Source organism: Rhipicephalus microplus, chromosome 7 (genome assembly GCF_043290135.1).
Source record: "Rhipicephalus microplus isolate Deutch F79 chromosome 7, USDA_Rmic, whole genome shotgun sequence".
Taxonomy (NCBI): domain Eukaryota; kingdom Metazoa; phylum Arthropoda; class Arachnida; order Ixodida; family Ixodidae; genus Rhipicephalus; species Rhipicephalus microplus.
Window position 1 is genome coordinate 34289065 of NC_134706.1, and position 15282 is coordinate 34304346.

Below are 15282 nucleotides of genomic sequence, written 5' to 3' on the forward strand. Positions count from 1 at the left end.
ATAGTAAACGTCAATCGCCTGTGGCGGATACCCGCAGGCCAGTGGAACATACACGCCCGTGTGTATGTACCATGTCTGGCGGGAAGTGTTTGACGACGTACACGACTGCATTTTGACATTATTCATGTCTTGACCAGCGCGTCATATTCGTCAAACCATCTTACCAACCCACGTTGATTTTGGTTCATGCCAACAAGTTAAGGGGGGGAGGACCACGAGATCACCCAAACGTAAGTGGCTAGATAGATAGATAGATAGATAGATAGATAGATAGATAGATAGATAGATAGATAGATAGATAGATAGATAGATAGATAGATAGATAGATAGATAGATAGATAGATAGATAGATAGATAGATAGATAGATAGATAGATAGATAGATAGATAGATAGATAGATAGATAGATAGATAGATAGATAGATAGATAGATAGATAGATAGATAGATAGATAGATAGATAGATAGATAGATAGATAGATAGATAGATAGATAGATAGATAGATAGATAGATAGACACGCTCAATGTTGCTGAAGTTCGCTAAGAAATGCTTTGCATTTAAAAACTGCCACTCATGCAGAATAGCTATAGTTTCGGCCAGCTACCGTTGGTGTTCTTCGGAGCCACAGCGAATTCAGTGCTTTTTCGTCATCGCTGGCCAATGGCTCGAAGGGCACATAGCTAGCACGCGTTCTGAAGTGGTCGACCCGTGCGCAACGATGCGCGCGTGCTTATCTCCCGATCGATGCACTTTGTACGTTTCGTGCTTCAACCACAAGTTTGCTTTGAAATATTTCAGTGGTTAAAGTGCGTGCACGTATGTGCACTTCGCCCACTGCGGCGAAAGCAGCACGCTGCTCACACACGAAGCAGCTGTTCGCGCACGTCCCGTGTGTATAGTTGTGCGTTCTTTTTTTTGAGTCTTTGTGTTTGAGCATAGCTCTTTAAGTGTCGAGCGTCGAGAGTTGTTAGTTCGGCCGAACTATGTGTATGCTCATTTTGTGCGTCCTTTCTGCTTCAAGCGCGCGCTGCAAATATTATTTTTAGGTGCTTGCCATTTTTCGTGTTGCATTGAAATTTGTGGACGTAGCATTCATTCCTTCGCTCTTTCACCGAAACAGTGCACAGTAAAAGCTCAACTACATCTGTAAAGAGATGTTTCACTTTGGCGTGTTGTACAATCTCCTAAGCCAGAGGTATCAGTCGTATTTTTTTCTTGGAACAGCTAATCTATTCAAAGTAGCTGTAATTTGTGCGGCCTATGGACATATCTTGGACTGCCTAACAGAAAATGTCTAATATTCAAGCACGTTCTATGCTACAGGACTTAGGCAATTCCTATCACTCACTGCTGGTGCACCAAAAATGGAGAAAGCAATAGGGGCCACTAACGTGACCTTAATGGTCTTCTTGCGTCAATCAACTATTAGCTGGCTACAATACATTGCCAAAATGCACCCACCTCATTGTCGCCCCTATATGCGTGAAGTTTTATGCCCTCAAAAACAAACAGTTTGTACCTTCCGGCCAAACGAAAAAAGGTTACGAGCATACCGAAAAGAATGGCACCGTTTTTTTTTTCGTCGCAAGGCATACCAAGCGGATTTTTGATCTGTTGGATCGTAGCAAGTGTCAGAAGGCTGGGATTGAATACCGGCTTCGGCGGCTGCTTTTTCGATGGAGGCGAAAATGCTGTACAGAACAGAAGGTTTTATTGTGCTAAATGAAGAAGAATACATGTGCATGATATACAGAAAGAGGTCCCATAGTCAGAGACTGCAAGGGGACCTCTTGTACAATGTAGAATTGAGAATGATTGTGATGTACATAGCAGGGAGACAGAGCTACAGTAAAATGCAATTGAAACAAATAAATTAAGGATATACCCTTGTAATCTCACAGATACAATTTAAAAGCAGGAGTAACGCGCTAACTTTAATGACAAGTGATTACAGAACGCAACTCGCAATGAACAGGAATCAATTAAGAAACAGCAAAACAGGCTAGTTAGTTGACATGATATGATTTTTTAACTTCCATTTAATTACCTTCAAGGAACGGCATACTTTAATGTCGGAAGGTAAACTATTCCAAAAAGAAATTCCGGAAAAATGAATGGTTTGTTTGCCATAATTGGTGCGAACTTTTGGCAGTAGAAAGTTATTGTTAAGGGCAAACCTTGTGACATTGTTATTTGAGAGAATGGTAGTAAAGTGAGGAAGTTGGTTATTTATAGTTCTATACATGTAAATACCAAGGTTATATTTAACTAGCTCAGATACAGTTAATATATTGTTTTCGTGAAGTAGTGACTTAGCGTTAGAGAGATATGGGCTTGACGTGAGAATTCTTATCGCTTGATTTTGAATTGTCTGAACTGAAGTAAGATCAGTGGTGTATGTGTTACCCCATGAAGTAATACAGTAAGAAATGTGCGAATGAACAAAAGAAAAATACAGTGACATAAGTATTGATGGATTGAAATAAGTATTGATGGATTGAATGTTAGTTAATTTGGTTGACGAATATGCATTAGAAATTACCACCTTCTGTGTCCTGTTGCAGAGATAGCTACGCAATAATAGTAATGTTGAGCCAGTTATACCAAATGCTTCAAGTTTATTGAAAAGAATGTGATGATTGATCGAATCAAAAGCTTTAGTTAGGTCGATGAAAATGCTGCCCGCATAGTAACTGTTGTCAATAGCCAAGGTCACTGTCAATAGCCAAGGTGATATTAGCGCAAGGTCACTGGAGTAGCTGGAACGGAAGCCAAATTGACAAGGCGATAGTATATTAAATTTGTTCAGGTAATTTGTGAGACGTGTACAGATCAGTTTTTCTATTACTTTACTCAAAAAGAGTAAGATGCAAATGGGGCGGTAGTTATTAAATAACGAATCATCTCCTTCTTTATGTATGGGGATTATTTTACCCTGCTTCAGTTCAAGCGCGAAAGCACCTGTTCTAAACATTAAATTCACAATTGAAGAGAATACATTTGATATATGGTAAGCTACCAATTTTATATGGGAGGGGTGAATGCCGTCAAGGCCAGCACTCGTCATATTTAGGGTACCTATAACGCTGATTATTTCATCTGGAGTTGTGGGAAACTGAAAGAACGAATCGGGTAGGCGATCTAAGGCCATTTCATTTATTAAAGGTAGGGTGTGCTCGACGTTAAAAAGAAGTTTTCAAACTGATCGGTGATGTCAGCTGGGTCACTATAAGTGACATCATTATGAAGAATTGTAGCTATTTTATCCGAACGTGGATTCCTATTTAAAAAGGAATTATTGATGTCCCATTTTTTTTCTCGTACTATTTCTGGCCTCAGTTATCTTTGCGCATAATACTTTCTTTTAGCTTCCTTTAGCTGGGTGTTTATTAGGTTGCAAAATTTTTTATAGCGAGCAAGCAAATTCGTGTTAAACGGTTGCTTTTTAGTTTTTTGTAGAGGTTGTCACGTTTGCGCATGTCTGTTATTAATCTCCTCGTCAGCCAAGGATTTGCTGGTGATGCGATTATTTTTTTGCATTTTTGCTTATATGTACAAGATTGAACATGTGATAGGAGCAAAGATTAAAAGAGGGTGAAAGTTCTTGTGCATCAGCTTTAAGATAAACTTCAGACCAGTTAGTGTTAGCAACGGTATTAATAAATTTCTGCTTGTCCAATATATCACGAATAAAGGAAGCTGAATCACGTTTTGCAGTGGAATCGAAACGCAGAAATATGGGATAGTGGTCAGTAATATTAATTTCTAGCACTCCAGCGTCTGGTGGCGTGAGTAGATTTGAAAATGCATGATCAATGAGGGACCCATTGCTATTGCTGTTTGGTCTAGTTGGAAGACTGATTAAAGATTCACACCCGAAGCTGTTTAGTGCAGCTAGATAGTTGATTGAGTTAGGTGAGAAATCGTCGAATAAATTAATGTTGATGTCACCCATGATAATAGCATTTTTCTTTTCAAGAGAAATAATATTTAGGAAGCGCTGCAAGTTTGTGCAAAATTCAGTAACTGGAGAAGACGGTGAGCGGTATATACAGCCTAATATGAATCTTTTGTTATCTATATTAAGAAAAGTATGCTCAAACTCAAGCCAGACCGATTCACAGTAGAGCGTGTTTAATTCGAGATCAAACCTTCGTTTACAGGAAGCGTTAGAAGATACGTATGTGGCTGCGCCACCATGATTGCTAGACAACCTGTGACTGTAATATGGCGTGTAGGAAGGGAAACCGAACAGATTTCTATCGTCTTCTGATAACCAAGTTTCTGTAACTGCAATTACTGAGAAAGGGTTGGTAAACGTGGAAAGAAGACTGAAATTCATCAACATGTTTTCGTAGGCTTCTGGCATTAAGATAAATAAATGAGCGGGAGTTACTCCCTATAAACGAGTTTAGTTGCAGAGGTGACAGAAGAGCCGACGAAGAAGGCATGGCGGGCGCATGCGCATTATGTACAATGGGAGCCAATTAGTTAATTTTAGCCAGATCAGCCTCATCGCGTATCCTGTATACTTTACTGTCGGTTGTCTTGCGAGCTTTGATTTGGCAGTTTGTTGTCCACAAAAACATCCATTTTTTCTCTTTCTTTAGAGCTATAGCCTTAGAAAAGAGAGCCTTGTTCGCAGGGGTCAAATGCTCATTTACGTACACGGGATTGTCAGGTGTCTGTGTTATGTTGATGTCCCTCAGGCAGAGCTTAGCTTGTCGGGCCTTGCTTATGAATTCAGTCTTCTTATCCCTTGAACAAAATCGCACAAGGAGGTTTTTGTTGCATTCCTTTGCTGTAGGAACACGGTGAACGAGGTCAAGGTCAGATGGTGACACCGGGCATCCGATCTTTTCACCCACCGTTTGCAAGATCGCGACACAGTCCACCCCTTGTGTGCACGGTACGCCTCTGATCACGACGTTGTTGAGCCGTGAATATTGTTCGATTTCAGCTAGTTTCTCAGACATCATGCGGTTTTCAGACTTCAGGGATTTGTTTTCGGCCATCAAGGCCGCGTTGTCTTGCCCTAATTCCTCAACAATTTTTTCCGTGAATTTCGCGCTATCAACAAGGTCATCAACTTCTTTCTTCATTTGCACCGCATCGAAACCAGAATGATGCAGCTTTAACAGAATCCTTGCGAACACCGACTCCACTAAAGCCTCGGTTTTCAGCTCCTCGAGTTCCTCTAATCTCTTTGCCAATTCAGCATTCGTTGGCATTTTGGACACCGTTAGAAGACACTCGGACAAGCTCAAAATGCGAACAACGGCAGCAGCGACAGCAAAAGAGAAACGAAAAAATCGCAAATGGCGTCAAAACCAACCTGCAGTAAATTATACGGTAATCTCGGTCAGTTGCTCAGTGCGCTGCCGCTGCTGCCAATGACATCCCGTCGACAGTGCCGGTCTTTTATAGCGTTGCTTGACGATTCCAGTGCCGCCCAGTGGCGATATCACCAAACAACGCAGCCGTAGGTAGAGCTGCGCAGTCTCCGAAGGCGCCACGAGAAAGGTAGTCCGTGGCAGCAATCAGGCCGTCCGGCGATGAAGCAGCACCTCGGGAAGCAAGCTTGGACGATCGGGCATCGGCCAAAGTAACTGCAGTAAATTATACGGTAATCTCGGTCAGTTGCTCAGTGCGCTGCCACAGCTGCCAATCTGTGTGCTCGAAGTTTCCTGTGTGCTCGAAGTTTCCGGAGCCCTCCACTACGGACGCCTGTCAAAATCATATGGTTGTTTTGGGACGCTAAAGCCCACATATCAATCACTTTAGAAGCGGCACACCTACGCCCATAAAAGCATTCACCTAAGGTTCCGCCGATAAGGTTGCTTCGAATTCAACCAGAGCGCCACCGCACACCGCTGACGTCATGCTCTTCAATACTGGTGGCACTTATCACGTCCGTGTTGACTGTTCCGCGTTGATATATATGTAGGAATTCGGTCGTCTAACCACGCAATTTGAAGTTGACTTTCAATGAGGGTGAACCGTTTGCTCAACCACCAATATGAACGTACGCCTGCGCGCCAACGAACCTGTGAGCAGACTGGCCGAACAGCTGAAAGCCGTTGGCGGAGCATTGGCCGTCGCAGAGTTGGACCTTACGAATTGCGTCGACGTCGACGTCCCGCAACTGCTTCCACTCATCGCCGAATGCAAGCAGCTGCAATGTCTGCGGTGCGCCTCCTGCGCCATACCATCGAGCGACGTGGTCCGGCTTGTGGTTCAGCAGCTACCACACCTTGTGGAGGTCGAGTTCTCTTGCCTTGGTGGGAGAGACTCTTCGGAAGCCGAGATTAATCCCATCGTAGCGTCCGGGAACCCTCGAAGCGGCGGCGCTTCCAACCTGCGACGCGTATACTGCGAAGTTGGCCAGGACCGCCATTTCGCCCGACTGCTTGCCTTAATGAAACACTCTCCAAATGTGGCCCACTTGCACGTGCACCTATTGGGCGGCGAGTTCCATAAGGCTGTTCGAGAATGCCACACCCTCATTGCGACATGCACACGGCTGGAGACGTTCACCTTCACCTCGGAGCTGCCCTCGCCTTTTCAGATCGAGCCGGTTGTTCCGCTCTTTTTCGCCAAGTTCGCCGCAGTCTGCGCAAACATCAGGTACCACTGGTCGAATAACCTCTGGAGTTGCCTTCGACTACAGGACCTCGTGATCGACAGCGTTGAAAGAAGGTGTATGCCATTTCAAACTGTCCTGGTCGCTGTTCAGGACCAGAAAACGCCGGACAGGATTCGTTTGGCTAGTCAGAAGCACACGTGGCAGCACGTGCGCCAGCTATGCCTCGTGCTGTTGCCACCGAGCCAGACCTGCGTCTACCCAGCCGCAGGCGGCAGTTACCTCGATTGTCTTCGTGAGTTTAGCGCAAGGCTGAGACACGTAGTGGAGGTTAACATAAGCACGTTCCACTTCGCAACAGGCCTCGACGTGAGCGCACTGCTTCAAGAAGGCTCGCTGCAGTTCCTGCAGTCACTCTCGGCTCCCCCTTGCGGGTTTCGCTGCGTCTCGGCTCTGCGCCGTCTGTCGCTACACTGCCCTGACTTCAGGGAACTGGACGTGCGCTTCGAGACGAGGGGCAACTTGTCCCGGTGCGAGGGCTGCGAGGATGAAAGCTCGCTTGTCGCCGAATTTCGCAATTACACCGGTCCCGCCTTTCCGAATGGACTTGCGATGTTGACCTTGTGCTACGTTCGAGACGTTATGTGCCGGTGGTTGATCGAATGCTGCTGCCCAATGGCCACACTGCGATTGTCATATTGCCCTTCGAAGTTGGACTTCGGGCGTCTGTGTAGCACTCTCGCCGACAGCACCGGGACGAGCTGCTTCATTTTACAGCACCACATATTTCGGTTGGACGACGTGGATTTGCCTGTGAGTATCTATTCCTGTGCGCATAGTCTCTCCTTGCCACGAACGCGATATGTCTCGCTGGCTTAATGTCTTTGAAGCATGTCTACCACGCCAGCTGTATTGAGATTATTTTTACTTCATACGCTATGGTAGTCCATGCTGCCTACTATGTTTCAAGCCTTGTGGGTGTGGCGCAGTTAATACTGATGTGCTGTAATGGTACTAGACTGTAAGCACCACGGTGCTCTTTTTTCGCGAACTTGCACATTGGCGCGAGCAATCAGTCATAAAACAAAGGCGTAGTATCCCAACCATTTAGTGATTCTCTGTGTCACGACTTTACCAAACAGGGCTATAGGAAGCCCAAGCTCTGATTCGCTCGTTTCAGAAACTCGTCCTTGAACTGTTTTTTCTGTTAAACCATTCATGAAACAGAAATTTCCACGCCGTTCCATTACAGACCAACGTGCGCCGCTTGGCTGATCTCCGGTACCTGTACCTTTTATCGGAAACTCCTCTTTCACCCAATGCGGCATTGCTTGCCGTAACCAATGCCTGCCAGAGCCTACCACAGCTGAAGTGCCTGCACGTTCACTACCAGGACGTCACTGACCCTGCGATTCTTAAGACTATCACGTGGCTACGAGGACTTCGAGGGGTACAGGGTGATTATCGCGTGGTTCAAGATGGCCCCTGCTTCCAAGCTTGTTCGACAGCTACGTTCATCGGACTTATAAAGCCGCTGAACCGTCACATTCAGCCGATGCTGTAACTTGAAGCCGCGATACTTTTATGAATGACACGCAAAAAGTTTGCTGTAGATAGTATCACGTTATCGTTTATTACGTTTTACATGTGCACTAATAAAGGATCCAGACTGCGTACTTAATGGTTCATCACGGGATTGCTTTTGGCATACTGAAATCTTGTACGAGCCGTCGGTAAGAAATACCAAGCGGACACGAGATTTCTATTAAAACTTTCGCCGACAATTGTCGATGTTGCGAGTACAATAAGTACGTATACTTCTTAACCACAACTGACCATTTACCTTTTAAGCCTCTTTGCCCCTCTTCTGACGTCCTTGCCTGTCCTTGGAATATTAAGTTAGTTTTAATGACAAGTTCACATACTCTGCGTATGCCGATTCCCTCTTCTTCAATTTGACTCTGGTAACCTGTGCTGTACACTCGTATAGTATCACTGCTTTGTGCTACTTAATAAGCAACCAATCTTCGATATTGTCACGTGGTTGTGACGTTAAAGGAGGCAATAGACGGTTGGTTCAAAACCAAGCTCTGAATCCGGGCAAATTGGCGCCCGCGAAACTCAAGGTCCGACTATTCAGCACAGAGAGCGGCGAGCAGATTGTCGGCGATCGATAAACTGTCACTCGCGGCGGATTTTATACATGTATCATGAAGATTGGAGTCCTGTCGCTACTCGCCACGTGAGTTTCAGAAGAAGCTCAATGGGCGCGTTGGGCTCGTATTTTCATCGGAAGCTTCTAAAATTCACCAGCACACGAAACATGTAAATATTATTTATTGCAGTGTAACGTCGCGTTTAAATGCAAGGTAAAACGCAAGACTTCAGCTAGAGCGTACTAAGCATGGGAATACTCGGAGCGGCCGCAGCACCAATGTGCAGAACGTGATGGCAAACTGGACCAATCCACTTTGGGTGGTGCGATGGCTGGCGTTCAATCGATCTTCATTTTAAGCGTTGTTCACGCACCGCCAAACTGTCAGCGGTGAGTACCATGATGAGCAGAAAGTAAAAAGGTGTGTTCTACTAAGCATGCTGCCGTTTTTACTGAGTGGTATCTGGAGCGGTATCCCTTTTTGTCCCATTAAATTGCGAAAAAGGAATACATTGGCCAAACCGAACAGTGTGTCAAGGACAGGGCCTGACAACACCGTCTCAATGTGAAAAAATGGTTTTGGCAGTCTGAAGCAATCTATCGCAAGGTGTTTGGATGGTATTCAAAGTTCACTGAAGCGAATTTAATCGGCAGAGCGTAAAAAAAACGGAGAGAAGTGATAGAGGCGTGTCACATAAGGCAAAGTGGCGACACCTTCTTCATCACGGTTTCGCTGTCCCTTCAGAATAAGGAGATTAGATTTCTCCAAAATAGGTTATGGTTCGTTAGTTAATAAAAGCTCTAATGCTCGAGAAATCATCATGTTGTGAGAACTCATCATGGTTGTGCTATGAAATCTGCTTTCCACTGTACAATGAAATTACTTTGATGTGTGCCACCCGTCCTGTTCTTCGATGTTATGTGCGCTAGCTCAATTAGTGCCAAAAGTATCATCAGTTATTACCAGTTGTCCGCGCTGATTACAAAAGCAAGAAAGGAAAACTGCCTCATTTATCACGAGCAAAATCATACGCGCGTTTGTTAGATGTTCATTGCGTGCTCAGGGGTCATCAATCATGGGCGAAATTTTCAAGGCGATGGCTCTCCCTCTCCAGTCTGGTCCAATATACAGCATGCCTGACAACAAATAGTAACATCGAAATCAGTGATTACACACTCCTATATTTACCAGCCTTTGGTCTGTCTCCTTCCTGGAGTGAAGATGGGCTGCGAAAGGTGCTTGGAAGTCGACACGAGTTCACTAAGGACGCCGGAATCGTCAAACCGCTCTTTATCCGACAAATCGGTCTATCAATTGTTCGGCTCGATTGCCAACACGCAGGTGTTGGCAATCAAAATTCCTGCCATGGTGACCACATTGTCGTTGGAGGTGAAACTACCAGAGATGGATGTACTTCGATTAACGTGTGTGTTACAGAACACCGGATGGCAGAAATTTTCGGGGCCTCTCACTGCGGCACTGGTCTCGAACTCACTCGGGCCAGCAGCCCGCAGTAACACAATTCAACCCTGTAAGGCCTGCGACAGGAAAGAAGAGCAAAGTGGTGGGTGGGAATGGAATGGGTGTTTGTACAAACTGTCTGCAAGCGTAGCCACATTAAAAAGCGTAGCCACATTTAAAAAAGGGACTTTGCGTATATCTCATTTACGTCCCATTTCTGAAAAGGATTTGGCTCCAAGATTGCAACGTGTTCGTATCTATCTCGAAAACGACTTAAAATGTCGACGCGGTTTCTGAAATATAGATTTTGCTTCACGGTTATGCTTGAAGGCATGGCGACCATGAGGCGTACCTCACGAAGCAAATGCTTCATACCAGACTTGTCAGTGTAGCTCACGAGCAAACTCGATAAATAAAAATTTATTTCATGGTGAAAACAGTCATGTGAGGGCCGCGGAATGCCCCTTGATGCTCGCGAGCCACGTGTTGTCGACCCCCTGCACTACGACGTCTTTCGTAGTCATGTCGTTTTGGAACGTTGAATTCCAACTACCATACTTAAAAGCTTGCTCGGCCAACACCCTACTCTTTAAACAATCAAAGCACGTGACTTCGTGCGTAATGACGTGGAGCAGATTACGCACACCCCGAAGGAGGCTAGAGAATGTATGAACATATACGCTCTTGAAAGAGCTGGCCATGTACTTGATTAGTTTGCCTCAGGAGGTACGATAGCATCTACGCTCCTCCGTGACGTCATATTTTCACAGCTTTCGCCTCGTGTCACGCCTTCGATGAATATGTCGTCCGTTCGGGAATCACGTGGGAGGCTCGGTTAACATATATTTCGCATTTATCGACCTAACGAAGGCCACTCCGAGCTGTCGTTCAATGAGCGCGAACAGTTCGCCAGATCACAGAAATGAACGTGCGCCTGCGTGCCAACGAACCACTGAGCAAACTGGCCGAGCGGCTGAGCCACGCCGGAGCACCAGCGGCGGTCACAGACTTGGACCTCACCAATTGCATCGACGTCGACGCCCAACAAGTGCTTCCCTTCATCACGCAATGTAAGCAACTCCGACGCTTGATGTTCGTCGCCTGCCCGATTCTGCCCAGCGACGTATTGAAGTTGGCAGTTCAGCTACCCCACCTCGAGGAAATCGAGTTTACCGTCCTTCTTCCGGGACGCCTAGAGTTCCTCGAGATGCGACGGCTATCCGCATTGGTGGCCTCTGAAGGCTGCGTGGCTCTGAAACTGCACCGCGTGTATGTTGAAACCGGCCGAAAGCAGAATTTGAAAGTACTGTCTACTTTACTACGTTGCTTCCCAAACGCGAACTACCTACACGTACATCTTGTATCTGGTCTTTTCCACGAAGCCGTAGAGGAGTGCCCCATCCTCCTTGTAGAACACAAGCAACTGGACACGTTCAGGTTGACCTCCGACCTGCGTTCATACATTCTACGTGAACCGCCAGCTGCGTTAGATCTCGCTTCCTACGCCGCTGTTTCCGCAAGCTTTACCTACCAGAAGTCAATAAACTTCCGGAGCTGCACTACCCTACGAGACCTTGTGACCACCAGCGTCATATGCCTCTCAATGCCTTTCCAAATGACCCTGTTCGCGATTGACGACCGCCTCGCGCCTGAATGGTTTCGGGAAGCCAGCTTCAAACACAACTGGAGCAACGTGCGCCAACTCTGTGTCGTACTCTCACCAGCGGATCAGAATTTATTCTATCCAGCTGCGAGGGGCAGGTACAGAGCGAGTCTTGCAATATTTTGCACGCAGCTTGTGCAGCTGGTCGAGCTCAACGTTAGCTCGTTCCATTTCGGACCCAATGTCGACGTGACCATTTTCCTTCAGGACGGTCGTCTGCCATTCCTGCAGTCGCTCTCGGCACCCCCTTGCGGTTTTCGCGACCCGACGGTTCTGCAATGTGTGGCAGCCTGTTGTCCCGACTTCAAGGAACTTGACGTTCGCTTTGAGAGAAAAGACAATGTTTGTCGGTGCTTTGGATGTGAGCGTCGGGCGTTGTTTGTTGAGTTATTTCGCTGCTCTGCCAGTCCCGCCTTTCGGAACGGGCTTGCCAGGCTGACATTGAGTGAGGTGCACGACGCCGCGTGCCAGTGGTTCATCGAGTGCTGCAGGCCAGTTTCCACACTGCGGTTGGCCGGCTGCCCTTTGGAGCTGGACTACGAGCGCATAAGTCGAGCGCTCTCCCACAGCATTGATCCGAGCTGCCTTATTTTAAAACACCGCCTCCTTCGGTTTGATGACACGGATCTGCTGGTGAGTGCCTTTTGTTGTTGTAGGTACCCTTTTGCTCTCATAAGCGAAAACTGCTCGCTGCTTTCATGGCGTCAACAACAGCAGCTGTGACGAATGTTATTTTTCTTATGCACCATTGAGGCTCATTCAATTTTTGCTAGCGTTGCATAGCGATGTTTAAGAACAGTGCCTTTATTTGTAGTACTTGTGCGTCGTGATGCACCGCATTGTGCGTTAGCTAGGTTGTTTCGTCTGATACCAATCAATGTTTCCTGTGGTCTTCGTACATCCTCCTATCGGTACGTACTCCTCTCCCAATCTTCGCCAGCAGGTCGCAGGATCGAATCCTGGTGGCGGCGGCTGCATTTGCGATGGAGGCAGAAGTGTTGTAGGCCCGTGTGCTGATATTTGGGTGCACATTAAAGAACCCCAGGTGGTCGAAATTTCCGGAGCACTCCACTACGGCGTCTCTTATAATCTTATGGGGGTTTCGGAACGTTCAACTCCACATATCAATCAACCAATCTTATCCAGTTCACTCCGTCCACGGCGAGCGGATTCCGCTTTGTCTCTAAAAACATTGTCAGCACTCCGTCTCACTCTGCCTACCGCGACTGCATTTCCTTTCTCGTGGTTACCCTTTTGTTACTTCTCTTATCGATCGTTTCGAGCTCCTGCGGTTGACGTGGCTGCGCGTTAGGTGACGTTTGTGCACGTTTCAAAATGCCTTTATTCGCAAAAAGGGCGTTTAGCTGTGTCAACTCTCTTTCCAGATCGCTATCCAGGAATGTCATGGACTTCTTCGATGAACTTATCGGGTCACTCTTGCGTTCGTAACGCTCACTAAATCTTGTCTTTGCAGTGTCATTGCGTGTTTTTCTTGTTTACAATACTTTGAAGAACTTATCAACCTACTTTTTTTGGTAAAACGTCAGTTGAAAATTCTGTGCTTGAGGGTGTGTGCGCGTGTTCCAGTTTTCGTTCTGTATTCTTAGATCAGTTTACGAGGTTTTTGCTTCCTCGTCAGGTTAATTTTTTTTCACTTGTTTACCTTTCTGTACACCTGCCCATATTACCATTTTCCTGCGTTTCTCTAATCGCCTTTCGTTCTCCAACACGATGTGTGGTTCTCGGCTTTTCTTTCCACTACATTGTTACCCTTCATTTCCTCTGCGATGTAGTGTAAAAGGGCAACCTTTAAAATATTGCTGCTGTTTCTGTCGTATCATAATTAACTTTCTACTCTTTTTAGCACACCCAAGATCTTTGGCTACGGACAGCTGCGCTTGATTTTAACAGTCACCTTTGCCCTGTTCGAAGTTATGATGCTCCGGGGCAGCTATGACCTTTCCACATTGTTTCATTTGCAGAGCAACCTGTTCCGCTTCCCCGACCTCCAGTACTTGTACCTCCTGTTATATACGTGGGCGCCGGAAAGTGTATTGCTGGATTGCGTGGCCTCCGTGCAGCGGAGCCTGCCACTGCTCAAGTGCCTGCACGTCCACTACAGGTGCGAACAGGGCAGCCCCGTGCGTGATAGCGTCACCTGGATACAAAGACAAAGTGGCGGAGTGGGTGAAGATCTGATTAGAAGCGGTCCCTGCTTCCAAAGTTGTTCTACAGCTACTTTCATAGGACTCGCAAAGCCACTGAACCGAGACTTCCAGCCGATGCTGTAGTTTGTCTAACCTGTACTTTTATGGATGACAAGCAATATTTGCTGTATATGTATAGGACATTGCGCCTTGTGTTTATTTGGTACATGTGCAGAAATAAACAGAGCATACTGTGTTCTTCTTTATGCTTCATAATGGAATCGCATAGCGAAGCATGAGGCGTGCACGCGAAAAATGTACGAGTGCCCACGTGTTTCAACGACAAATCCTTAACGTCTGTATCGCCAAACCTTCATCATCGGCCTAGCTGCGCCCACTGCAAGTCAAGGGCATCCTCCAAGTATAGACAGTTAGCCCCGCCCGGTTGTTTAAGGGGTCATGTTATCGCCGTAATATTCTTAATTACGTCTGCCCATCTTCCTTCCTCTCGCGAGCTTGGCTTTCTTTAGAATACAGTCTTGCTTCTGATTACCTGCGGACATCTTGCCTTTGCGCTGTATGCTTTGTGCATGCCCAGTTCTTCTTACTGCTTTGAACTAGTCTCGGCGTCGGTGAAACTTGTACGCATATTAACCGCGCGCATGCATTGCAACATCGTGGCTGTGTTGCACTTTGAAGATGAGCTTGGATGAAACAATCTTGCAGCTGCCTCGTCACCATCGCAACAAAAATAACACTATTGCACTGGAAGTCTACTTCGATGACACGGTTAATTAATCTGTACTTTTAGAGCCGAAGCTCCTTAAGACCTCACGATGTCCGCAATCTCCCGTCTGTCCGTAACACCATGTAACCTTCAACTTATAAGCTACAGAGGGCGCTGTGGTTAATTGTAGTTGTGATGGCACTGCTGTCAACGCTATATATATATATATGTATATATATTTATATATAACAACGTTCCATACCACACATTGTCTTCTCTCATGTAGACGAAGACGAACGCAGGAAAGCGCGACGTGCTAGTATCAGCATCGCCGTCGACGTGAAGCTACCGCGGAGACAAAACAGAAGGAAGCGGATGCAAAGCGGCGACGGTGACAACAAAGTTCTACACCACAGACTAGGGCTAAGGAAGCAAATGCTAAGCGGGAAAAACGCCAAGCTAACGCGCAGTTGAGACAACTTGAAGCGGATGCAAGGCGGCAATACCGACAAGAAAATTCTACACCAGAGACGATAGCTAATGAA

General features: G+C 46.3%; 2 protein-coding genes across 2 annotated transcripts; both read left to right on the forward strand.

The window, feature by feature from the left end:
* Positions 1 to 5887: 5887 nt before the first annotated feature.
* On the forward strand, positions 5888 to 8264 carry LOC119179278 (uncharacterized). Its single transcript, XM_037430346.2, has 2 exons — positions 5888 to 7396; positions 7836 to 8264. Exons 1-2 carry the CDS (start codon positions 6020 to 6022, stop codon positions 8145 to 8147), a joined length of 1689 nt encoding a protein of 562 aa, XP_037286243.2. The 5' UTR covers positions 5888 to 6019; the 3' UTR covers positions 8148 to 8264.
* Positions 8265 to 10997: 2733 nt separating this feature from the next.
* Positions 10998 to 14272, forward strand: LOC119179757 (uncharacterized). Its single transcript, XM_037430885.2, has 2 exons — positions 10998 to 12496; positions 13846 to 14272. Exons 1-2 carry the CDS (start codon positions 11123 to 11125, stop codon positions 14152 to 14154), a joined length of 1683 nt encoding a protein of 560 aa, XP_037286782.2. The 5' UTR covers positions 10998 to 11122; the 3' UTR covers positions 14155 to 14272.
* The last annotated feature ends 1010 nt before the right edge of the window (positions 14273 to 15282 follow it).

Excerpts from the sequence above, each read along its gene's own strand:
- LOC119179278 (XM_037430346.2), top strand. The coding sequence starts at position 6,020 with ATGAACGTACGCCTGCGCGCCAACGAACCTGTGAGCAGACTGGCCGAA. Across the intron at positions 7,397-7,835 it reads TGGACGACGTGGATTTGCCT|ACCAACGTGCGCCGCTTGGC; the intron begins GTGAGTATCTAT and ends GTTCCATTACAG.
- LOC119179757 (XM_037430885.2), top strand. The coding sequence starts at position 11,123 with ATGAACGTGCGCCTGCGTGCCAACGAACCACTGAGCAAACTGGCCGAG. Across the intron at positions 12,497-13,845 it reads TTGATGACACGGATCTGCTG|AGCAACCTGTTCCGCTTCCC; the intron begins GTGAGTGCCTTT and ends TTTCATTTGCAG.